The sequence below is a fragment of the Anguilla rostrata genome, chromosome 2 (genome assembly GCF_018555375.3).
Source record: "Anguilla rostrata isolate EN2019 chromosome 2, ASM1855537v3, whole genome shotgun sequence".
Taxonomy (NCBI): Eukaryota; Metazoa; Chordata; class Actinopteri; order Anguilliformes; family Anguillidae; genus Anguilla; species Anguilla rostrata.
The window spans coordinates 55,697,739-55,723,999 of record NC_057934.1 but is presented as its reverse complement, the minus strand read 5'-3'; the positions used below and the strand labels follow the sequence as shown (position 1 = coordinate 55,723,999).

Below are 26,261 nucleotides of genomic sequence, written 5' to 3'. Positions count from 1 at the left end.
CATCGGCTGCAAGCTGTAAGCAGCAACGACAGAGGCTGTTCTTCCCCACCCATCGAACACAACAACTTGAAATCCGATTTGCCAAAATTCAGAGAATTTAGCAGCTGGGCCAATCATAGTCAAACCAGGGGTCTCTTCATTTAATAAAGTAAATCCATTCCGCGCACTGTAGCGGTATAGCGGACTACCAAATCGGAAAAGGTCTCGTGAGGGTGCCGCAGTATTTGAGTGAAGTGCAAGAAGGTAATATGCACGCGTATCTCAGTTCTTTAGTTAATATTACATTTGGAATTCTACGCATTACGTTCCGATGCCGCTGTCACATTTTATGTGTAGCTAGGTATATGCGGTGTTGGTAGTAACGTTTGTTGGTATTTCATCTCACGCGAAAGGTCTTCTTACACAGACAGTACTGTGGCATCGCATCGGCGTCGTGTACACAAGTGTAGCATACTATTAGCAACGTTAACGACATATCGGGAGCTAATGAACAATCTAACAAGAAAGCTAGTTTACCTTGCCAGATGGGCTTGTCGCTGGAAATATGCTGTTTGTTAGCTGGCTGTAGTGAGCTCAATTTGAATGAGTTCCACGAGCAAGCTAGCTAGTTAGCTAACGGTTCCGTTTCGAACTTTAGATAATCGACTTTGTTGTGCTCGTTTACGGTGTATTATCAGCAGACTAACGTACGTTACTATTTGTGCGAGCAAGCCAACGCAATCTGACCTAGCCAGGGCAACCACACTGCATAAGCAAACTTTCATTTGCTAGCCAAGTTCAATAGCTAACGTTCGTTAATTGGTTCTAGCTAATACCTGATTCTGTGACTAATCAGTCTAGCGTTTGCTTAATGAAGTGCCAGACTAACGTTGGCTTAAAAAAAACGCTGTTTCGATTTCCTGTCGATTTCTTTCCATCTATTCGGCGAACTCATCAACTCACAGCCTAGCTAGTATGAACTCCTATGCATTTCTCTCCCGAATCTTTCCAGTTTTTCAAATTTACCAGCTGCTCCCCTGGTCCCTGACACCTGTTGTCAAGCTAGCTAGCCATTGATTAGTAGAGCATGTAACCGTTAGCTAGCTAGCGCAGGTGTGCAACGTGACCGTTGGGTGTTAAGGTTGATTCACGTGGCATCAGTTTGAAATGGGGAGTAGCATTCACTATGTAGTTAGCAAGCTAAACCTTTTATGGCAAACATTATCTTAAAAGCGTTTAAGATAATTTTCTGACGTGTGCACTATGGAGCAAGCAGCCTAATTGCTCTAGCTATATTCATTTTTTCTCTCTCTCTGTATTTTCTGTTGACAATTTGTGTTTGACTCATCTATCACCTTTGATAGGACTCCCCTCTTAGGAGTCCAAAGGAAATTCTTTGGTGCTAGGTTGGATGTGCGTGTCTCCAGATGCCTAGTTTTTCTGAACTACAGTCCAAGAACCCCCTTCTCACAAGAAGCAACTTTGTCAGTGTGAGGTGGTGGGCTGATTTTGCTCCTGATTGAGTGGAAAAACGAAGACTCTTTTTAAAAGAATCATCATCATGAACAATTGCTTTTCTTACTCTGAATGATCTTCAGCACCTCAGACTTGAGAACTGGATGAAGCACAAAGTCTTGGGCATATTGTAGACTGTTGGTGCCTGACTGTATGGTGCAGTTTATAGCACAGATGTGATTATCAGCTGACTATAGCATGACCTAATGGCATGGCTTGCATTGATTTGCTGTGTGCACTTGAAGGTTTAATAGACATGGAATCTTATTAACACAACTGTTGCCTGAATCCAGGCCAGAATTCTGCTCAAAAAGTGTGTTGGCAGGTCCAGAGTCACCTTTGAGAAAACGTGTACAACAGTAGTGCAAACCAGGCTTATTTATCTTCATTTTGACTTCCAACTTACCAGCTATTTTAATACCTCAGACTGTAGCCCATTCAGCCCATTTGATCATTTGCTCTAATAGATGCCTCAATACATTTCAGTTACCATCCATTCTACGTTTACTTTAGACCGGGCCAGCCAACAGAGGATGGGCTCCCCCTCTGTGGCCAGGTTCCTCCCTCATATCCTTCCATTTGGGGAATTTTTTTCTCACCGTGATGAGTGTTTTTCTTCCCAGTGGGGATTTTTACTTCACTTGCTTTCTTTTTGGGGGTTCAAGGCCTGGTTTCTGTCCAATTTTCCATCTGTTTTTGTAAAGTGTTTTTGGGAGTGTTCTCTGTAAAAAAAAAAATAATAAATAAATAAAAAAATAAATAAATAAAATAAAATAAAAAATTCAAAAAAACGCTGTACAAAACAAATTTGACCTGGGGGAAGAAAATGAATTGAATTAAAATGGCTGCTTTATGCAGTGCATTCTGACTTGACATCCATTCCCTAGAGGTGAAAAGCTGCCTTGTTTTCTGTTTTTTTTTAATTAATTTTTTTGCAGTTGTGAAATAACTAGCTTAATCCCATGCTTCGAGACTTGACTCAGTATCTGGTGTTTGGTTAGAAGGAGGCAAAACGAACTTTTGGAAAGAGCCCCAAGTACCTTTTGCCATGGACTTGAACATGCCTTTGTCTGCATTTGACTTATGCCATGTCCCAGCAGGTGGCGCCTCCCCCTCAGCATAATGCAAGCTATGGAGAGCATGAGGGAGGGGCATGGGAACAGCCTGAGCTCATGGAAGAAGGTCGCCCTTGCTGTAGGGCTCCCAGTCGGGGTCACAGTCGGCTACATCCTCTACCAGTATTTCAGAAATAGCCGTGGTGAGTGACTTGGCTGACTTGCTTAGGGAGAGGTAACATGAGCCCTCTATGTTTTCATCAAACCCGTGAGAAACTCATTTAGAGTTTGAGAACAGGAAATTCTGAATGAAATTATCATGAATGCACCATTGGGCTGGGGATGTGATTGAGAAATGGGATTTTATGGGATTATTTGTTTACTTTAAATCCATGTAAGTATTGTGGTATTTCCTACTCTGCTGGAAAATCTCATTTTATAATGAGATATCCTTACCCAGGTGTTAAGTGAACTGTTTGTTATATTTTAAAAAAGATAAAACTGTACCTTTCCTTGCTCTGTTTGTCTACTGTTTTTTTACTTGGGTGTTTAGCCATGAAGGAGAGAACAGAAGAGTTAAGGATGAGTGTTCCTCTGGAAGTGTATCGATCTATCGCCAGATACCAGGCCACCTTTCTGGACTTGGTAAGTTTCCCATGCTGTCATAAGAGTTGGTATCATGAGAGCGTATGGTGGAGACTGAAATCACTGTGTCATTGTATAGAGGACTGAAGCTCTTTTACGCATGACCAAGTTTAATGTACTGTTTAGCTTTTTGCTATATTTTTTAACTTTCATTTCATTGGTGTCCTCAAAGTATGTTTTCAGGTTTGAGTATACTGCATCAAGACTTTAAATGTGTGCATATAAATTGCATGTTTGATTACGTTGAAACAGTAAATTCTGTCCTGAAATAGGCTTTAGAAGTGAATAGTTAATGGGTTATTTCTGTGTTTACCTGCACAGGTGGGTCAGCAGACTGGTGCACAGGTGAAGGTGGTGGCAGAAGCTGAGGATCCGAGCGCAGTGTGTTTCCAGCTACACGGCTCTGCCGAGCAGGTGTTCTTGGCCAAGTGTGCCCTGGACAAACTGGCCTCTGACAGCGAGGTCATCGCAGATGTCATGGAAGTGCCCCAGACTGCCTTTGGGCGAATCATAGGTAATACAAGCCATGTGATGATGTCGAGAAATGACATGCAAACCCAGTGCGCCTCTAAAATTGTGCGCATATCTGTTCTACCCATTTTTTCTTGGAGTTCTCCAAATTCATTGTTTGGTTTAAACCCTGATTTTTATGGGAAGAGGGGTAAGGGGGGAGCATGGGCACAGCCACACTTGAATTGAATTCTTTGTTTCTTCATGAATGTGTACAAATTATGGCCATCATTTCATTTCAGATAAAAATATAATATTTGTGCCCATAGTTCTGGATATGTATCAATCTAGCTTGAAATTCTCTTTCAGAAAATAGAGAATGTCCACATTCTCAGCTGAGATGGTTGCACTCTGTACTGTAACAATGCTGTCCCCTTGCTGTTGACATTTTTTAGCCATTTTAGAGAAATTAAGTCCGTGTTGCCCACTCTTTCTTGGAGAAAGTCAATGCTTATCTTAATTATTTGCTACAATCATTTACATGTTTTACGAAAGGCGTGTGTAGTCACTGCTCATGATATTCCCAAGATTTAGACAAACGTTTTAGAGTCTCGCTCTTGGCATTTTATGGATGGATTTTTTGTATAACCTGCAAATAGTTTCTAAATGAATTGTTACTTAAATTGTGCTCAGCTACTGTAGCAGCAACGTATTGTGTCATCAGTGTTTAATCTGGGTAATTAAGAAGGAACAAGCAATGGGTAGATGCCTGAAAAATCATATTTCGGTCTCAGCATTCATTCTTCTGTTACATCGTTTTTTCTGTCTCTCACTCTCACACACACTTACACAAACAAGAACACACACAGTTGAAAAATGTCTAATAGTGGTGTATATAAGATATTGGTGCTAGTTGTCCACTAGATGTTTTCATTCTGACAAATGAATTGCACAACAAGGACTGTGGTCAATGGCTAGCTGGCTAGCTTACTAGCTATTGTAATGGACAACTATCAGGTCAGTTAAAGGACATATAGAGCAGGAAGTTCTAAGGCTGTAATATTTTCTAAAATGAATAAAAATGAGGTCTACTAGTAACAGTATTCTGCAGGAGGGGAAAGAGCTCATTTCTAACGCATTAAGTGTGCGTTTGTTGTGGAGGACGTGGAGGAGAGTCCCTGAAGCTGATTTGCCGGACATCAGGAGCCAGAGTGACCTGCCCCAGGGATAGAGGCCGCAACCTCGGGGAGAAAGGCAAGATCTCCATCATGGGCACGCGCCGTGAGGTGCAGAATGCGAGGGTGAGACGGCTCTTAGTTCTCCTGCTGTTAATTAGTACACATCAGTTGATTCCATATTTTGTATAGAAACATGCCAATAGGAAGATCACACAATGAAATCTGGTAGGAAAGTTATCATTGGTAAGCCAAAGTAAATAGATTGTGCATTCAGACGCTTTCAAAAAAGTTTGCATGGACTGAGCTGTTCTTAATCGCATGGTGTATTGTACATGGGACAAAGGGGGTGAAAAGGGTTGCGTGTCTTTCAGGAGCTGATCATGGAGAAGGTGTTTGAGAATGAGGAGGTGCGGAGAAGAATCTCCCAGGCCTCGGCTCTCCGTCAGAGGAGGAGGCCCCTGGAGCTGGAGGCTCATGGAGGGCAGCAGTCTGAGGCCGAACCCAAAGAGGAGCCATTTGTTGAGGAGGTGAAGTCCTCTGAGAGTGGGACAAAGGCCACAGGATTAGTCCAGGTTAACGGGACACTTGGGGCTCCTGCTGGTGATCAGTTACCCCCAAAGGAGTCGTCCAAACCTGAGTGTGAAGATGGAGAGGACCACTCCCCAGTGTCCCCTCTTGGAGTTTCTAAGTTTGAAAGTAAGTGCCTGGGTATCAAGTATCAATGTTAAGCTAGGTCCACAAGTTTTTCCAGTGGGTTAGGGGATTAGGGGACCGATCAGGCCGTTGTTAGGAAAGTTCCTTTTTCCCTGTCAGTCCCCAGTCCAGACCTGAGCTTTCAGCCAGACGAGCACCTGGAGGTGTATGTGTCTGCAGTCGAGAACCCGCAGCACTTCTGGATCCAGATCCTTGGCGTTCGATCGCTGCAGCTGGACAAGCTGACAGTTGAGATGAATCGCTTCTACAGCAACAGTGCAAATGTGAGTCAGTTTACGGAGGATGGGGAGGGGCATGCTGGGTCATACTGACATGAGACGTTTGTACTCTAAGCAATGTTGTGTGTGAAATGCAGAGCATTTTTCCTGAGAGTGAATTACATGTCACCCACTGCAGCTTCGCTATTGGCTGCCTGGTTGACGTATTACTGCTTTTATGTTACAAGCCATGGTATCTGTCTTCAGGAACAAAAGGTACCAGCGGTGGTTGTCGGGGACATTGTGGCTGCTCCCTACCGGGACCATGGCACCTGGAACCGGGCCAGGGTGCTTGGACTTCTCGAGAGTGGTTTGGTTGACCTGTACTATGTGGACTTCGGAGACAATGGTGAACTGCTCCCTGAGAACCTGCGGCCAATGAGGTGAGAGAGGGAGGGCCATCGTACTGTCTTCTGGAAAGCTTTAATGAAATTGATTGTTTCATATACGAATCATTAGTTTTGTAATACAAAATGGTTTTGGTCTTATTTGGTAGATGTGGAACAGATGGGAATGCAAAAATATTTTGTTACAGTTTTTTAAAAGATATTATTTCAGTTTTATTCTGTGTTTTTGGTTGGCTAGGACTGTTTTTGTGAAAGAGATTTGGACGACCTGCTGTTTTTGCAGTGGCTGGTATTGGACCATTGGAGGGTTCATGGTCTAAAGCAATGCACTTAAAATAACTCCAGGGTACTTTCCGGAGGCTGTGCAGATCAACATAATCATTTTCTAGTGTTTTTTCAGTTATACCTGTACATGTCTTTTTTTGCATTATTCCGGTACATCTCAAGCTGCGTGCGCTGTGGGAAGTGGTTCCAACGAACCTGAAGCGTAATCTGATAATATACACACGTACAACTTCTGGAGACAAAAGGTTTCTGTACAAACTGATTTTGAGACACTTGAAGTGTATTTCTTGCTTTAGACCACAAGCCCTCTAATGCCCCTACACCTGCCATTGCAGAGAAATCGGGTCATCAGTAACGTCCATAAATATCTAAAATATCCTTCATCACACACAAAAACTGTTGTCAAAACATGTACTTGAATGCAAGTGAAAACTGAATTGATATTTTTTTTTTAATAAACCCATAATGTGGACTATTCCGTTTCATATTTTTTAAGGATTCTTCTTATTTGCCTTATTCCCCTTTCAGAAGTGACTTCTTGAGCCTTCCCTTCCAAGCAATTGAATGCAGTCTGGCAGGTGTATGTCCTGCAGGTAAATGCTTTGTAGAATGTATTATAATGACTGTATAATACAAACCTTAGACATGTGACTGTAGGATACAAATGTGGTCTGTTCTGTAGATTGGAATAGATTCACGCCGGTGCAGTTAAAAAAACTTAATTGAAATGCCACAAGACATCTTAATGTAGCCTTTCATCCAGATATATTTAAATTTGCATTTTTGTCAGATTTTAATTTGTATTATTAATAAAGATGGGCTGTTCTTGAGGTTTGGAGGGGAAATGTGGGCAATGTAAACTATTAACCTAAAAGAAATTAGTAGGCAGGTAATTGGGAATCTCACAAAAGTAACGCATCAAATGGGTCTTTTTGTATTCATATCACATTAAGGTTAGATGACTTGCTGTCAAATGCATATTGCTTGATTGTGGGCTAATGGACCAGTTCACTGGGTGTAGAGGCAAAGCATTTTCGTATGTTTCACAGAACTGCTGAGGTCAGGTTTAGTTACAGCTGGAACTTGCTCAAGAGGTTTTGCATATCTGGACGCAAGGCCACTCTGTGCATGTGCATTCTCTATCATGTTGCAGGAGAAGCATGGACAGAAGCTGCCCTGAATGACTTTGACCAGCTGACCTACTGTGCTCAGTGGAAACCGCTGCTTGCAAAGCTGTGCAGTTACTCTCATTCTGAGATTTCCTCCTGGCCCAGTGTCCAGCTGTATGACAATGGGCATGGCAAGGTCAGAGCTTTCCCCGTTCTCAAGCTGCCGTGCCTTTGTCTTGTGTTCCTCTGGTTCCTCATGTACTCAGTCTTGCCTGTCTTCTCCGTTAACTGATTTCAACAGTTTTACTTGTGAACACTCTACCTCTCATGTTTCAAATCGTATCATCTTAAGAGTAAATGCTTTTGTATTGTCAGTTGGATAGAAAGGCATGCAATTACTTAACATGTACAACATGGAAATATACCATTTAAAATTACTGTTTAATTCCCTTGCATTTATATAGTGCTTTTTCTCACACTCAGAGCACTTAACAGTGAGGAGGGGGAAACTTCTTAACTACCACCAATCTGTAGCACCCACCTGAGTGATGCGTGGCAGCCCTTTTGCACCAGAACACAGTGACGGTGCGAGAACGATTTTTAGCAAATTGAACTGGAGGGTGATTAGGCAGCAAGGTAGAACCAGGACACCAGGGAACCTTCTGCTCTCGGTATTAAGTATCGTGGGGTCTAGTGACCCCACAATACTTAGACTGCACCTTCTACAGTGCAGTGTCCCCATCGCTGCACTGGGGCATTGGGGTTTATGTGAACAGATGGGAGATCACCTCCTACTGGCCCACCAACACCTCTTACCAACTTAGTTTTTCCAGGAAGCCTCCCATCCATGTACTAACCAAGCCCATACCAGTTTGGCTTCAGCCATTCAGCAGGATACATGGTGCTATGGCTGCTGACATATTGGTACTTGTGTGACACTGTGCATTGCCAAGTAGTTATCTAATGTCCTGTTGCTCAGACTTCCTCTGGCTCACTAAGCATTTTACATGCTACTGATGTGGTATATTATTTAGCTTCATTTAAAAATACCAGTAACTAACTTACAGGCTGTCAGATTGCTGTCCTAATTTGCCAGTAATGTCAGATGTATTTTGATTCTTCATTTGAGTGTTCATGCAATTTGCATCCATTTCCACAAGTGTGGAAACTTGCATATTGCACTTTTAAGGGTACAGCATTTGGAACTGAGGCAGCCATAGCATTTTTGTATGTCGAGCTCTAAATTGAGTCTTCGCTAAAGCTACATCCTGGTCTCTCTTTTACCCACCTGTTTCACCTGTTCCCGCCTGCCTCTTCTCCTCCTCATCAGTCTCCCTTCCTGTGATGTGTCTCAGGCACTGGATCTGGGTGAGGAGCTAATCCGACGAGGCCACGCAGTGCGCTGCCAGGACGTGGGTGACGGAGGGCTCCGGGGGGATCGGGATGACCCTGGCTCTCTGCAAAAGATGCTGGTGAGAACGAAGTGCCCAGTGCTAATGTGTTTTCTGTACAGATTATTATTACTACTACTATTATTTTTTTAAAGGGATCATTAGTAATGGTCCCTCTGTTCTCAGGATGATGTGACTGGAGCCACCTCAGAGCTGAGTCTGTCCTGCATCAGTCTGTCAGGTATGTTCCCAGGGAGCAGACCCAACCGTGTGGTCCACTACACTGTGGGCCCGTCTCTTCCTGCAAACTAGGGTGTAGAAAGGCACTTTGTAGGCAGTGCACATGCTACGTTTACATTTTCAGGGTTATGTGAATGTTTGAAATAAACTCCCTTTTGGGCCTGTGTTAAGGTTCTGTGGATCTATGTGGGGAGTGGGTGAGGCAGCAGGCAGCTGCCTGTCTTGGCTTGGACTCAGTAAGTCCTTTGGAGACCCTGAGAGCGGACGTGGACCACACCCCACCTAGTGTGTTTGTACACTCCTGCTTGCGCCATTTTGACTCCACACTGTCATACTTGGATGCAAGTGAACTGCCAAGCCACACCCTTCTGTCTCCCAGCCCAGTCCAATTTCTGGAGTCTCCGGTCCAGCCAGCCAGAGAGAATCGTGTCTGCCTGAAAAGCAAGACCTACTGTGTCTCAATGCCACAGTTACGGACCACCAATAGCCTTTTCAAGTCGTCGGACTCTTCCTCTATTGAGGTCATGACCTCTGCACTGACTTCCATGGCACTGTGTGATGAGGTCTTTCTGTCTGGGACCAGCAGCAGTACTGGGGGGGATGAGGTCATATCCATTTCGTCAGACTCCGAAGAACTTGGTACCAGCACCAGCCACAGTGGCAGTGGCGGAATTCGCAGTGTCTGGTACTATCTGTCCTCAGAGGACTCCTCTACGTCCTCAGCCAGCACCACCTTGCCCACATCCTCCCCGTCTTCCTACACGAGTGAGTTTGAGAGTTGGACCCCCATCTCCTCCCATGGTACTTCCAGCCTGGACCTCTCTGGGAGTGTGGAGGACAGAGAAGTGGCGAGGCCCAACGGTTTCAGGTCAACATCAGGCCTGGTTGAGGAGCAGGGTGAGGAAGGTGGCTTAGTGATTAACTTGAGTGCTTCATCGGTGGACGAGACGGGAGACCGCAGCACCAGTGAGAGTCAGCGTGCGGGTCACAGCTGTGCAGAGTGCGATGTCTGTCTGATCTGTGAGGAGGAAGCAGGCCATGAACCAAGCTGGCAGGTGAGGAATGGGAATGGGAGGAGGAAGGCAAATGAAAGACTAGAGCTGACTGAAGGAGGCTGCTGTGCTGAACAATGTGTGCTGCAGTATGGGGAAGCCAGGGCCTTGAAGGACAGAGAGGGTGAAGCAGGATCACATGGTCATACCCAACAAAGGGGCACGGACACCACATCAGAACCATGTCCCACTGCCCCTGCATCTGCCAACCAGACCAATGAAGGAAGAGAACATCTCCAGCACAACAAGAGACTCAGCCCAGGCCATATGAACCATTTTGTCCTGAGTGAGTCCAGGCTGAGAACAGGTAAAAAAAAAAAAAATGAAAACCACACGGATATTATCTTGGGGGTCGATGCACCACAGTGGAGTTACAGTGATTCACTTTGCCATGGATCTCTCTTTTCTGGTATAAGGGAAACTGGATGTGTGCTAATGGTTGTGGGTAAAATCTGATTGTTACTTTTGGAATTAAGTTTTGTTTTTTTTTTTGTTTTTTTTCCCCCTCTTGAGTGTTGTATATATGGTGAAATTCCAAAATCTTAGTCTTTGATCTGACTGAAATTTGTTTGTCTGTTCATAATGTAGAAGTTGCCTCAATCTCAGGAAGTGTAGATGACGTCATTGAAGATGAATCCATCTGAAACCAAAGACAAATGGGTAAGTTCAGTTCTGAAAATTTATATGTGCAAGATTAAGGATGGTTTGTCCACTGAATAGTTTTTTTTCTGCAACATTTAAGTAGCCATGTATGTAATGCTTTCAGGATCATGTTATTCAGCCACAGAGTTAAGATCTACATGAATAGTGTGCCTTTGGGATAAGAATTCGATGCACTGTAGTTGAGCTATTGAATCCAACAGAATCACATAAGGTTACCTTGAATGTGGACTTGTATCTCTGTACATGTGAAGTGAATGTTTATTTAATTCTAACAGCTTTTTTTGTGAACGCTTCTCCCTTTGGCAGTGTATCCTGCTTTGCACAGCTGCCTTCAGGACAGTGCTGCAGCCTTGCATTGTGACCGCTGACCTGTGACACACTGATTGCCCCTAACAGCCTATGCCTCAGTATATTGCAGAGAGGGGATGCATTTCAATGTGCTCCTTGTTCCCGACTCCTTCACTCCCAACTGATCTATGAGCACAACGCACAGAGTGCTCTCTCAGTCATCATGGCCTAAGATCAAAAGGGGACGTGTGGATCGGGAGCAGTGTAGCTACATGGAGTGCAACCTGGATGTCCTCTCGTGGCGCACCCGAGCAAGCATGAGCGTAGACCTCAGCTCTTTGTCCATATTTTTGAAGTGTTCTCATGTTTATTTGTGGGAGGAGGGGGGAATGCACTTGGGAAAAACAACCACAGAATATAATTGTATATGTCTATATGTACTGAGCGCTTGTTAATTTGGTTGATGCAGTAAGTATAGATTAGTCCAAGAAATATATTTTATGCTTAAATATGTTTCACGATCGCTATCATGTTCAGCCTTCGAAACTGATACTTGCTCAGGTAAGGTTTTTCATTTTCCTGTAGCAGGTTGTTGTCAGGACATTTGTGTATTCTACTTTGGAATTGTAAACTGTTTGGATTTGTTTAAAGATGTGTGTTCGTTTATTATGCTCAGATTTTATTGATTTAAAATGTATAATAAAACATCAGAGTGTTCATTTATAGATCAATTTATGATGAATTTTGGTGTTTTCTTTGGGGAGGGGAGCAGATCTAGTGATGAAATGGAACTGAAGAATTATTTGTTCAAACCATTTTTTTTTTTTTTTGCTATAAGTATTTAACCTTGAACAGTTTTCACATTTTTTGTCTCTGAGCTTCAAATGAGAACAGCTTTGAATGGGAATTCATGTTTCTGGTCTACACACCTTCTCCACAATGTCAAATTAACAAAAAGGGAAAGAAAAAAAACTTTGCCAAGGCAAACCTGAATGGATTCAGGTGCAGAACATAATGGGTCACGTAATGTGTTAATCCATGATCCATGGCATTAATAATGCAGTTAATTCCATCAATTATCCTGTAACATTTAGCGTCCAATAAAGTAATTGTTGGATCTTTAACGGTATGAACATGGAAAAAGTTATCAAACACCCATATCACCCATGTGAAAAAGTAATTGCCAGCTTGGTTACTGTAGTTTCTAACATTCAGACTTGTACCCAGATTTTATAAATGTTGCATAACATAGCTGTCTAATGATAACGTGGCAAGTATATGCATAGTATATAGAATCATCTTTGAATGTCAAAAAATTATCAAGTTATTTTCTACAGGGAATCAAGGGCAAACATTATTTGTTTAGTCTATCTACTGTTACCTTTTGAAATTGTGACTTTTTAAAAAAATATTGTGAGGCCTTGGCCAGAATGCTGGTATGTTTTAGTACCTATAATTGCTGCTTGCAGGTAGTGTTCATTTTTATTTGACTAGTATTTTTTGCATGCAAAAAAGATTACATATTGGACAGCAGTTCATAGTGCCATATAAAATTGAATTTATCCTAGTATTTTTTTTCCCTCCAAAATTCTGAGTGTTATAGAACTCCATTGCCTTCGTTTACCAGTAGTGATTGTTACATCAGCATTAAATATTCAGTTAAGAACATTCTTTGTTGTGACCTTTTAAATGGTTAATTGACAACCCTTCGATAATCGGGGGGGGGAATTCGACACTAGATAGTATGTTAATTATATAAAAGATGTACCCCGAATCTTGGACATACATTAGTATTAATCTGCAGACATTATCACAAGGTTTAATGGCATAATTCAATCCAAGTTGCGGAATTTAAAGAATTAGTGTTGCATTTAAATTCAAACGCATTAAATAGTTTCAGGAAATGTATGGATATCCGCATATGAGTCATGCAACCTGTTGTCGCTACACGATTCCCCACTTATTAAACGTAAAGTAGCGAAACGCAGAACATTGCAATGGGATACATGTCTTTGTGCGGTTATTTCCGGTTAAGTTCAATATGTATGCACTTTGCAGAATCTGACAAATGTCACATGCAAGTCATTTTATTAAGCTTGCAGAGTTGCGAGCATTACCTCGTCTAGTACCGTTCCTTTACAAATATACAGACAGTAAGCCTCAGGGACCAATAGCTGATCGAAAGATAATGTAAAGATGAGGGGGACCAATGTTTAGCGTTTGTATTAGTCGATGACCATTTCCTGCACCCAACCAATGGTAAAGCAGTAGGTGTATCGTGCGCACGCGCATTTTTAATATGTTAATTTTGTTGATATTCGGCTGGAGTTCATTTTTGGCTTTTAGTTTGAATTTTATTCAATATCCCCACTTTGGGGTTTTCGCAGTTGCACACAGAAAAAATAGGAAACACTTTGCATGAAGGGCTAATGGAAGACACAAGGGATTTGGTGAGTTTGTTGAGTAGGAGTTGTGTAAAACCTTGATAGCTAGGTGCAGCTATCTTGCAGGCTAGCTGCGCTTGTAGTACAATCCTGTTTTCCCTCTTTGTTGTGATTGTGAGCTTGCAGCAGAAATAGCGACTAGAAGGCCATAGCCTCACACGGGGAGCATTCTTAAGAATTAAAAAGGTCAGTGGTTCGTTTTGTCCGGAGCCGTTGCTGAGTGAGTAGTTAATATTACCCCGCTACTATTACCAATATCGCAGTATTTCACAGTTATGCTTGCAGGGCAAATGGAAGCGCACGAAGGCCCGTCATGGGACTGCTCAGTGCCAGTGGAGGATGGCTGGTAGCTTGCGATAAACCCACACGGCTAATGCTGCAGTATTGGAAATGTGTATCAGCGCTAGATTTACGTACAAAAGATCGCGGATCTTCCCTGTTACTGCTCCAGTTAGAAAACGTAATCCCGGTAATGTTAGCTGCCACGCGTAGCAATGTGTAAAGCTCAAGCAGACTGAGGAAATGAAAGAAAGGAACCATGCACTGCTGTATTGTGCTGGTTTCGCGACATGGGTTCTAAATAGCTAGCGAACTGTAGCTAGCTTGCCGATTAGCTTGATCACTTCTAAGAAATAATGCATTCTATCTCTACGTTCCTAGCAAGCTGTTAGCCAATACTAGTTGCCGCTTTAAATGTACCATGCTAACGTTTGGTAATGTTGCCTCGCTAACAGCGACACTACTACTGGTGGTTGTTGACATACCTTCATTGCTTGACTGAAGTTCTGTTCGGCGCCAGGTTTTGCATGCTTATGTTACTGTGTTTTTGGTTTAACGATATTGGCTATAATCTTGTTATTTTGGTGAATAACTTTCCAAATTAACTATTGATTGCATTTGTGAAATACAATACACTTGCTAATCTGTGTGCCCTGCTAAAGAAATCACTATAGCAAATGTTACCTTGCAGGCTGGCCATGTATGTATGGGTAGTTTGTTGTTTAATTTTGGTCGCTGAGTGTTTTTTTTATTTGTTTTTATTATTATTATTTTTGTCATTACGTTTCGATCGAGATATTTACAATAAGAATAATAATGATATTATTATTATTATTATTATTATTATTATCCGCAGTAGTAGTAGTGTACTAACAGTAGTTTATATTTTGTATTACTTCAGTAATTACATAGGCCTAGTTGTTATGAACAATGTTTCATGAACGCTCGTCATCACTGTTATATCACTATGATGTATTTGGGCAGAAATCAACTTGCCAGTTGTGTTTGTGGTCCTTGAACTATTGGCAATTATATGTAGGCCTGTCTGAACAACTGGAGAAAAGTAGCTTGAACTGAGATTTTGCAAAAATGGCATTTCAGTGTTTGGCAACAGGAAGTTTGCAGTTGTGTTTGCATGTAGTCAGTGCTTGCTAAGCAACCAACAAACATGCTTATGAATGTACACGTTGATAGTTTGAGAGGGTTCTGTTCCTTCAGGCTGAACACACTCCACGTTCAGAACGGAAGAGGCGGGACTCCTTCGGGATGTTTGATGGGTATGACAGCTGCAGTGAGGACTCCAGCAGCAGCTCCAGCTCGGAGGATAGTGAGGAAGAGGTGCCTTCCATCCCCGCCAGCCTCCCCATCATCAAGAACAATGGCCAGGTGTACACCTACCCTGATGGGAAGGCGGGAATGGGTCAGTGCTTCTCTCTCGTCTTGTCTGCTCAGGCATCGCCATTGCTCCTTTAAGTTGCGTAAGGTGATTGTGGTTTGAGATGTCATGGCTTTGGAGCAAGAACTTGGTCTCTGTTTGTATAGTCTCATGTAAGGGGCTTTACCATAAGTGTTCCAGCTAATATATGGCTGTGAGCAGAGTTAGGTTGTGTGGAACAGTCCTGCGGTTCTACAGCCTCGTCTGTCATGTAAGTTTCAGTGTTTTGTTTGTCCATTCCAGCCACGTGTGAGATGTGTGGGATGGTGGGAGTAAGAGATGCTTTCTACTCCAAAACCAAGAGGTTCTGCAGTGTGTCCTGCTCCAGAAGCTACTCCTCGAATTCTAAAAAAGCCAGCATCCTGGCTCGACTCCAGGTAATAAGCTTCTTGTTTGCTTATTTGTTTTGTGTTGTTGAACCAATGTATTCACTTAAAATAGCCCTATATAAAAATATATGGTGATTTAAAAAAATTAAAAAAATGAAATGTTATTTAAAAACTATCTAAGTATTTCCATCTCTTGTTGTTGCCAAAATAGAACTTCATTGTTTAGATATAATTGCAAATCAGTTGACTGTCTGTGACAGCCAATGGAAATTTTGTTTGTGTAAAAAAATTATGTGATATTACTCAAGAAGATTCTGAATAGTGGACATCTTTTTTCTTTTGTTTGCTTTTTATCAAAGGGTAAGCCACCAACAAAAAAAGCAAAAGTCTTACAGAAACAACCTCTAATGGCAAAGTTGGCTGCCTATGCCCAGTACCAAGCAAATCAACAGAACCAAGCTAAATCAAAAACAGGTATGTCCTGAAGACTTTGATATCCTCCTTTGATCAGCAAGCTGGGACAAAAATTTGTTGACAAGATAAATAAATTATATTTATAACTGATGTGACATTTACTGGAATGAAAAGTATAACCATGACATTTGTTTGTTTGTTTGTTTGTTTGTTTTTTGTGGTTTCCTACTTGTAGTGGTCCCTGTGGAGGGCTTTGACTGGGGTCGTTACATCTGCAGCAGTAACTTGGTTGGCGCTCCAGTTAGCTGCTTCAAGCATGTAAGCACCATTTTAAGCCCACTTTTATTACTGCATTATTTAACTTAACACAGGGAAAACCTGCATGGTTGGCTACAAGACTGTGTACTTCTGTTTTCTTTTAATGAGTGCCGTCAGAGTTGACTTTTTCCTTTGTATGTTATTTCTGATTCCAACTTAATAAGAGCTATAGAAAATAAAGGTGGGCAGTGCAGTATGTCTGTGTTTTATTTCAAGTGACAATAAAAGTTAAGCATACTTTAAAAAAAAAATAAAAAAAAGCATTAATAAAAATTTTCATAGATATTGTCATCAGGTATTTAAATAATTCAAAAGTATTTCATTGAAAATTTAAACAGATATTGCAATTTTTTTCTTCATGCAATTGCTGTCAGAATGTCGCAATTGCTGCTCCACATTTCCATTGTAATTAAGCAGAATGGGCTGTCTTTGATGTTTCAGGTCCCTATGGGAACAAACTGGGGTGACATCGCAGAAGGAGTGAGGGTGGAAGTCCCCAACTCTGACTGCACTCTGCAAACTAAAGTCTACTGGATAGCGGGTATCATCAAACTGGCAGGTAATGATAAGGAAGCTGTTACCCTGACTATTTACTGTTCAGTGCAGGTATATCATTGGTACACAATGTAATTAACTCTGGATGCTCTCATACCTGTATTGTTTTGGTCAAGGTAAATGTTCCATAATAGTCTTGGATTTGATTGCAAACATAACTAGCACCGAGAGGAAGTCAGTGAGATAACTGGGTATAATTTATTTTGGTCAACAATCAAAGTGCAAATTCTCTTGATTTTTCGGTAACTGATAGTTAGACAGAATATACAGCAGGTTTGAGGGTCGTCTTGTCCTCATCTGTGATCCGGTGATTCCCCCAGGATTTAAGGCGCTCCTTCGGTACGAAGGTTTTGACAACGACGCCAGCCGGGACTTCTGGTGCAACCTCTGCATCCCTGAAATTCACCCAGTGGGCTGGTGTGCATCCAGTGGGAAGCCTCTCGTACCCCCCAAATGTAAGGGAAGCTCAGGCCCTGGGTTTATATGCTCAAGACCCTAGGGGTGGTAGTGGCAATTTCACCTGAGAATTTTTCTCCATCTGGTTCTCTCCATGTTTTTCTCTTTGTGGGTTGCAGTAATTTACATGTGGTGGCTTAAACAAAACTCATTCTCTCATTTTTATGTAGCCATTCAGCATAAATACACAAACTGGAAAGCGTTCCTTGTGAAGCGCCTTACAGGAGCCAAAACGCTTCCTCCGGACTTCACCGCCAAGGTGAGGCTTCATCGTCACTTGTCCGGGAGCCATTGCTGGAACGCTCCTAATCAGAACTCAAGTTTTTCACCCAATTATTGTTTTTGTCTTTTGAAGTGTGCTGAATGTCTTACATTGAGCTTGAAATGACCTGGCCCTCAGGTGCAGGAAAGCATGCAGTACCCTTTCAAAAAACTGATGCGTGTGGAGGTGGTGGACAAGACGCACCTGTGCCGGACACGCGTGGCCCTGGTGGAGCAGGTGATTGGAGGCCGGCTGCGTCTGGTTTACGAGGAGAGCGAAGACGGCACCGATGACTTCTGGTGCCACATGTACAGCCCGCTCATCCATGGCATCGGCTGGTCTCGAAGCATCGGACATCGCTTCAAAAGATCCGGTAAATGAGGGGGTGACAGCAGAACACTGGGAGTCTGTGGGGCTGATTCCTTTTAGTAAAGGATTGTGATGCACGTTTTATGAACTGCTCTTAACGCATTCAAGTTTGGGGAGAATATTCAATGGTAAAATGAAGCCATTTTGTCTTTCTTAGATGTGTCCAAGAAGCTTGAGGGTCAGGCAGATGCTCCTGCTCAACTGTTCTTGAAGGTTGGAACATTATTTTTTATCTTCAGTTTTGTATATTTTTTAAACTTGTGGTGAAATTCTCACATGTTTCCAGTGACTAGTGACTAATAGCATCTTCTCTGCTGCTCCCTCTGATTTCTCTTCAGGTGAAGGATGTTGACCAAAGTGGGGATTGGTTTAAAGATGGAATGAAGCTAGAGGCGATTGACCCTCTAAATCTCTCAGCCATATGTGTAGCTACTGTAAGAAAGGTAAGGCACAGATTACATTTGTGTGGTATACTTGGTCTTGTGAAAGATGTGATGTCTTCCTGATATGCTGTTTTTAAGTCGTTGGACCAGCCAATCGTACTCCTGGAAAGAGCGAGGGATGGGTAGGGTGAAGGGCTGTGGAGATTCTGTCAGGTGAACCACTGACTTCATACTGTAATCAAAGCTGCATGGTGGTTTTTCCAATTGGGCCTTGTCCTCTCTGTGTCAGGTCTTGGCAGATGGGTACCTCATGATTGGGATTGACGGTTCTGAGGCGGCAGATGGTTCTGATTGGTTCTGCTACCATGCCACCTCCCCTTCCATCTTTCCTGCCGGCTTCTGTGAAATAAACAACATTGAACTCACACCACCTCGAGGTACAGCATTTTTTCTCTTTTTCACCAATCATTTACTTACGGTGAGGCGAGAAACTGAATTACCATCAAGGCAGTAAACCTTCTTGGCCTTTGGACCCATCTGGCTCACTTGAATGCTCTGGGTTTAAAATTAATGGTGTTTGTAAATCCAAATCTATTTCACAGGGTACACAAAACTCCCATTCAAATGGTTTGACTACCTCAGGGATACGGGTTCAATTGCAGCTCCTGTGAGGCTCTTCAACAAAGTAAGTCTGTCTCTAGCACCTTTTATTATGCAGTGGACTTGCCTTATACTGTGAATAGCCTGAAATGTATACCCCAGTGTGTCTCTGCAGAATCTAGATCATACTTTTAAAATAATTAATCTCGTATTACTGCATGTTTTTGCATATTCATAATTGTAGTTAATCAGGATTATTTTTGTTGGTGGTACAAATGAAAGATGACATGAGGACAGAGGAAGTTGTAGTAATGAGGAAGAAAACAAGGATGTAGATGTTTATTAAATAATATACAATTCCAAGGCTGCCCTTTTGATGTTGGTAATACCAGTGTTAAGGAGAGGGTCTGAAAAGTTAGATGTTAGTGGACATCTGTAGTGGCAAGACAAAGTGAGTAGGCCTCAGTGGAGCTATTCTCTACCATAGCCTACTGCAGAAAAAACATTCTCCTGTTGCCCCCCTGTAACAATCTACAGGAGGTTCCAAACCATGGTTTCCGTCCGGGCATGAAGCTGGAAGCTGTGGACCTGATGGAGCCACGGCTTGTGTGCGTCGCCACGGTGACGCGCATCGTTCACAGGCTTTTGCGCATCCATTTTGATGGCTGGGAGGACGAGTATGACCAGTGGGTGGACTGTGAGTCACCTGACCTCTACCCTGTGGGCTGGTGTCAGCTGACAGGATATCAGCTTCAGCCACCTGCTGCACAGAGTAAGTATGCCTGGGGAAAAAAATTAACAGTACATAATTAAAAGGCAAACTAATCTGAAGTGAATTATTAAAAGTAATGTAGCAAAGATTAGGGAACTGCACTGGCACTGCCATTGTCCCCTTGAGCAAGGCTCTGAATCTGCATTATTTCAGTAAATATCTTCTTGTGTAATTTCTTGCTGCAGGTCTGGGATCTTTTTGAGACAATTTTTCTCCCAGCAGTCTATTGAAATAAAGACCCACAGAAAATTTCTTTGGATTTCCCTTTGGAAATTGTTATAGTCATAGCCTTGTAAAGATACAGTATCTGTCTAGTAATATTTTCTGTAGCTACAATAAAAACGCTTCTTCTTTGAAGGTTTTTTTTTGGCCAGGCTTACATGACAACCTGTCACTGACTATCACATCAACATGCAGTGTTCAGAAATTGGTCTTCAATTGCTCCTCTTATTATTAAAGCCATTAAAGGATTGTTTCAGAAATCAACACAATAGTTGCAGAAAGCTAATAAATATATTGTATTTGCTAAGTCCGACTTTGACTCAAAAGTGTCATGGAACTGAGGATTGAGTAAGATATGTTTAATTTTCAGAATCCAGCAATTTTAACCCCTGCTTCTAAAAAAAATGTAGGTTCCCACTATCAGGCCTGAACAACCATTATGTATGTAAACTTTAGGTTTTCAATCAATGATTTCAATGAGATGTCACAGATTGCATTCAAAATTAAAATCAAAAGGAGCTTGATTGTTGTGTATTCTGTAGCCATGCTGGGCCTCTATCTTCATAAATAGCATTGTCTTCTGGTTTGTCTCTTCTCTACAGGAGGTGGGACCCATAGTTTGCCTGCCTAGATTAGGGTATCAGCGTGACTCTTGATTGCCCCAAGGACATTTCCTTTGATGTTTGTTGTGGGGAGGGCAGCCAGCATTCTTATAAACAATATAATATTGTATTCAATTCACTATTTCTAAGGCCATAATCTAAACACTAGATACACTATATGGCCAAAATTATGTAGACACCCGACATTTCAAAATTATGGGAATTAATATGGAGGGTGTCCACCCTTTGCTGCTTTAAGAACCTCCACTCTTCTGGGAAGGCTTTATACTAGATGTTGGAGCATTGCTGCAGGGATTTGCTTCCATTGAGCCGGAAGAGCATTAGTTAAGTCAGGCACTGATTGGGGGATTAGGCCTGGCTTGCAGTTGGCCTTCCATTTGATCCCATAGATGTTGGGTGGGGTTGAGGTCAGGGCTCTGTGCAGGTCAGTTAAGTTCTTCCACACCGTTCTCAAAAAAACCATTTCTATATGGACCTTGCTGTGTGCCTGAAGGCATTGCCATGCTGAAACAGGAAAGGGCCTTCCCCAAACTGCACAGAATTGTCTAGAATTGGATTGTGTGCTATAGCATTAAGATTTGCCTTCACTGGAACTAATGGCCTAGCCCAAAACATGAAAAACAGCCCTAGACCAAGTCCAGATACTTTTAGTCATATAGTGTGTCATTCATATCAGAATGGGTATCTAGTATTACGTCTAAAATGTAATCGAGTTGGGAAATATGGCTATTAGCCATTGAATTTCAAACATGCTTGTACATTTCCATGTGAAAACACATAGCTGCAATTAATCAGAAAGAGGCAGATTATATCTGTGTTTTTAAAATAATTATTTGTATAGGATGTTGAAACTTGAATGTGTTCTCCTTTTTAGGCCCCAGAGAAATCCCCACACCAGTGACGAAGCAGAAGAAAAAGTCCCAGCAGTACAAAGGGCAAAAGAAAAGTGGGTCTAGTAAACTGTTTTTTACTTCTTTTTTCAGCAAATCGTTTATAAAAAAAAAAAAAAAAACAAACAAAAAAAAACTACATAAAAACAAAATCTGCAACAAGAAATTCAAACTTTGTTCCTGGTTGGTTTGGAAGTCCTCTGGCCTGGGTGTGGAATTGAAGTTGGTGAGATTCGGGTGTTGATGCGTCAAGTTGACATGACACGGTCTCCAGGTGTTGTATGAAAGTATGCAGTGAAAAATGGGCATGGGACACTGGCTGTGGACTGCTTGCTGTTTCCCCAGTGTAGATTAGAGCAGCATGGAGTTGGACAGTGACATGACTACAGGTCGTAAATTGACTAACCTCTGCATTACACCGAGGCCCAAGAAGCCTGACTTGTTGAGTCCTTGAGCTGAATTCTAACAACAGGAAATGAGATTTCTAAAGGCTAATAAGATGGATCTTATTCCACCAGCATATTGAAAATCATTGTGACCGTTTCTTGCTGAATGTCATTCTTTAAAAAAAAAAAACAACTTAATTAATTGATGACAGTCTCCATCTTAGAGAAATTGTTGGTGTAGGGACACTGGGGAAAAAGAAGAGGTAGATGTGGGTGAAGAGGTAAGACAACGGAGGCTTGGTAGCTTACTCCAGTCTGGCTTGGTGTTTAGAGAGGAAGATTCCTGTTGGGAAGAGGCCGGTCAGTTTGTCGAGTGTGCCTCTGACAGGCACGGTGCGGAGGAGCTTCTCGGGTGACGAAGAGCTGACTCCGCCCCTTTACCCGTCCCATCCCGCACACGCGGCGGCCACGGGGCCCACTCAACCTCCCACCACTAGTGGGGAGCTCAATCCCAGCCTCAAATCAGGTAATCCACCAACCCACTCTTTGCTCCCAGTCTCTCTCACACAGGGGGGTGCTGTGGACACCGAGGTGCACAACTAAGTGGTCTCATTGGACGGCCTTCAGCCAAGATCGGGGTGAACCGTTTAGTCTTCACTCATTTATCAGCTAAAATCCAAATGAGCATTTATTCCTTAAGAGAATACCGCTTAATGTTTTGATTTCATCTCTAAAAAGGAAAGCATGAATTTAATTAATTACAAAGAATTTATAATTTTTAGTTATATAAGTATTTTTTCAGTGATTTACACTTGTCTAGTAATAATTTTCATATACTTGGAATATTTTTGCATTTTTTTAAACGCAACAGGAAAAACCCTCATGCCTCCCACATTTGAATAGTCGTTAATTAATTTTCTACTTATACCTGTGACATCTTATAAAATAGAAAATGCTTGAACTAGATTACTTCAGAGCTGTTAATATTGTAGTATTAGCGTATTAGCATAGTGTGTGCTTTTGTAAGTAGAGTAACATTGAGCATGGCTATTTTTGCAAGCAATTTGCTATTGTGACAACAGGAGGGATAGTGTTGAGTATCTTGATGGAATCACATATCTTGGCATAGCTAGGTGTGCTTATTTCTCTATTGTCCTCATCTTTATCCTTTAGGAGTAAAATGTGTAGCTTTGTTCAGATTTTTGTAAACTGCATGACTTGCTGACTTTGGATATGTTTTATGTATATTTCTTTGTTTTAATGACAAATGTATAAACAGTACTTAATAGTGACCACAATACAGCACAATACAGCCCAAAAAGGGTTTTGCACATCTGAGAATGTCCAGTCTTGGGTAAATGGTGTAAAGTTTTTATCCAGCTGCTTCATTCAGCTGAATAATTACAGTAAACATGTGCTTAATTGTTGGCAGTAACGAGGGAATAACTCAGCTGTTCCTCAACACTTTCTGTTCATTACTGAGAAAAAAGCAGGAGTTTCATTTAATCAATACAATTTCTACTGATTATCTGACACTATAAATGGTCAATATTGATGTTCTACCAACTTAACACTAAGTAGCCTGTTAATGGTAATGGGCTAATGTAAGTATGGGGATTTGTTTTTTCCCGTTGAACCTCTCACTTGTGGATTTTGTCTTTTTCTTGGTGATTCTGCAAGGTTATGTGAATACTGTTCTGAAGTCTCATTTGTGAGGTGTGTGCCACCACAATGGCAAGCAGAAATGGCACACCAACTTGTGTGCCTAAGTGTTACTACAAAGCTGTGCTTTCATTTTGTCATGTGATCCGAATACTTGCCTTTAGTGATTTTTGTATTTTTTTGTAATAAGCGTATGTGTGCTGCTAAGTATTGGGATGACTTGCGCATTTCAACATGGTTAAAGTTATTTATTTATTTAATGAATAAATAACAGTAGTAATTGGTTGTAATTCTGGCTTAAGTTGTAATAATCACAAATATTTGTTTATGGTTTTACTAACTGTAGCCAGTATGTATATATTATGCATTGTATTATTATATATAATAATAATAATGACAATGATAATAAATATTATCATTGTTGTTGTTACTATTATAATAATAATAATAATAATAATAATTATTATTATTATTATTTCTCTGTTTTGCTTGTCTCAGTGCTAGTGGTTTCTTGATTCTCATACGTGCTTCTTTTCTTTTTTAAGTGGCATCACTGCAGCTGAAAGAGGAGGCACAAGAGGTGGATGAGTTCAGCTTCTCCCAAGGTGTCTCGGACCAGGAGAGCAACGGCTCTGGCAGCTACTACATCAAACAGGAGCCGTGACACAACCGACAGGAACTCTTAATTAAGGCAGGAGCTTCTGCCCTGTCTGACCTGGCCAGCACTTGGATAGCAGCTTCTGGTGGTGTGGAGCACGGTGGAGGGACTGCAGGAGAGGCTTAAATCCAGATCTTAAGCAATGGTTTATCGGGTAAGAAAGACAAAAGAATTTAGCAGAAGTAGGTGAAAGAGGTGTTTTGCAGGATTCCTTTTTTTGTTTTGTTTTCATAAATTTGCCAGATGGACTTTAAATGTTCATTGTACTTGAAGTTTTCAAAGATGTTTTTGTAAGATTTTTCAAAGTTGAGAACTGTTGTGTGTCTTATGTTTCGGTAACTTTGGGGATATTTTGTGAGAAAATTTAAGTTTAATGGGGAAAACTATGAATATATATAAATATATATATTAATTTGTGATGAAGAGTGGGTTTTGAATATATTATATAAATCATAAACCTTACTGGTATGAACAGACATTCAGAATAAATGGAAAACACTGTCATAGATTGCACTACAGGAATGTACATTTCAATCAGCCTGTAGCAGTCACCATTGCCACAAAGCAGCTTTATTGTGTGAGTAACAAAACACGTTGACCGTCAAGCAAATTTGTAAAATTTTAAAAGTTCTGTGCGAATTGTAAAGAAATATGCTACATGTCACAGTTGACATTAAGATATGCAAGCTTCTGAGTTGCGTTTTTTTAGAGAGAGATCTGTAATATATCACCATCTGTCTGAAAAGTTCCATATTTCAGAGCCATATTGTTGCAGATAGGTGAAGTATTCAACTGAGCCTCTGAATAAAGTATTATTTGCATTATTACCATTATTACTATTATTATTGTCACCATTAAAGTGTACTTCAGGTTGTTTCTAAAAGAAGCGCTACCTTACCATCATATTTTAATATATGTCATTATATCCAAAATGAGCTGTTAGGCCGGAATCTGTTTGGAAACTTAAATCCAGCATTAATTTATGGTTTAGTTTAGAAGTCTACAGAAAGCACTGAAAATAGAAATATGTTAAAAGCTCATGGTACAGACACATTTCAATATACAGATATAAGCCAAGTTCAACTTAGTTTTCTCAGGTTGATCTTTGGTTGATTAAACATTTTATTTCCGCATGTCAATCGTACCAACGTATCCATTATTATTTTTTCTTTCATGGCATGAGAAAATACTGTCTTGTCCTACCGTAAAAAAAGAAAGAAAATCATTCCACCTCAGAAATCTTTGTACTACCTCTTTAAGAACCTGGCAGCGAAACACTCGAGCAGTTTCCAAACCATGAGGTAGTGGGACCCAGGAAGACCAGCTGTCTTGACCATTGGTTGATTCTATTTGATTCATATGTAGAATGGCAGTGAGGAAACTGTGTGCAGAGTACCTTATGCAAAGGAAAGTGTAAAATCTGTAATTCACCAAGCAGTACATGTATATTCTACCTTCATCATAAAGCTTAAAATGGCACACACCAAACAGATTTTTTATAACATAGCTTATTCACAAAGGAGTCATTTCAATGGAGACTCAATATGCAATAATAATTTTAATTGAATTATTGCTATAACAGGCTCTCATATATTTGAAGATTAAAATATAAAAAATATAATATATACATAAATCTAATTACTATTAAATTAGTTGCATAAAGGTGACAATTTCTGTATCATCTGTGATTTTTCCCATTTTCTGTGTGTGTGCATGTGTACGTGTGTGTGTAAGTGTGCGTGTATGTGTGCGTGTCTGAAGTGATATATATGCACACACACACATCGTGTGATGTGTGCATGTATATATAACAAACTATACATACTATTTTGAAATTGACCATGTAGCTGTAGAACTGTTGAGTTCAATGATTGTCACAGTAGGTGTGAATAACTGTACTATAGTCTCACTTCATATACCAGTAAGGTTGACAATAAATTCTCAGGAAACCTTTGCATCTTGTTTAATAGGCTTGTTGTGGGTTTGTGGGGTGTGGCTAATGGCTTTCGAGGTGGTCAGTATTGAAAATATACCGG

The 26,261-nt window shown here is 41.2% G+C and overlaps 2 protein-coding genes across 8 annotated transcripts; both read left to right on the top strand.

The window, feature by feature from the left end:
- Positions 1-78: 78 nt before the first annotated feature.
- Positions 79-11,899, top strand: tdrkh (tudor and KH domain containing). Of its 4 annotated transcripts, none has more exons than XM_064323220.1 (15): positions 81-243; positions 2,595-2,752; positions 3,103-3,194; positions 3,516-3,708; positions 4,806-4,945; positions 5,194-5,518; positions 5,636-5,799; positions 6,001-6,176; positions 6,954-7,018; positions 7,579-7,730; positions 8,890-9,006; positions 9,112-9,166; positions 9,337-10,524; positions 10,806-10,877; positions 11,187-11,899. In XM_064323220.1, the coding sequence occupies exons 2-14, from the start codon at positions 2,617-2,619 to the stop codon at positions 10,859-10,861; spliced, it is 2,859 nt and encodes a 952-aa protein (XP_064179290.1). In that variant the 5' UTR covers positions 81-243; positions 2,595-2,616; the 3' UTR covers positions 10,862-10,877; positions 11,187-11,899. The 4 variants fall into 4 exon arrangements, with proteins under 4 accessions (XP_064179292.1, XP_064179290.1, XP_064179289.1 ...); XM_064323219.1 differs by having other exon boundaries at positions 2,592-2,752; XM_064323221.1 differs by lacking the exon at positions 81-243 and adding an exon at positions 614-952 and having other exon boundaries at positions 2,592-2,752.
- Positions 11,900-13,442: 1,543 nt separating this feature from the next.
- Positions 13,443-25,052, top strand: mbtd1 (mbt domain containing 1). Of its 4 annotated transcripts, none has more exons than XM_064323225.1 (17): positions 13,443-13,618; positions 15,110-15,311; positions 15,570-15,703; positions 16,015-16,129; positions 16,305-16,387; positions 16,829-16,946; positions 17,263-17,397; positions 17,569-17,657; positions 17,799-18,033; positions 18,187-18,242; positions 18,368-18,472; positions 18,702-18,849; positions 19,015-19,097; positions 19,550-19,784; positions 21,504-21,575; positions 22,294-22,431; positions 24,113-25,052. In XM_064323225.1, the coding sequence occupies exons 1-17, from the start codon at positions 13,598-13,600 to the stop codon at positions 24,229-24,231; spliced, it is 2,088 nt and encodes a 695-aa protein (XP_064179295.1). In that variant the 5' UTR covers positions 13,443-13,597; the 3' UTR covers positions 24,232-25,052. The 4 variants fall into 4 exon arrangements, with proteins under 4 accessions (XP_064179295.1, XP_064179297.1, XP_064179294.1 ...); XM_064323224.1 differs by having other exon boundaries at positions 13,444-13,618; positions 22,237-22,431; XM_064323226.1 differs by lacking the exon at positions 13,443-13,618 and adding an exon at positions 13,645-13,798 and having other exon boundaries at positions 22,237-22,431.
- The last annotated feature ends 1,209 nt before the right edge of the window (positions 25,053-26,261 follow it).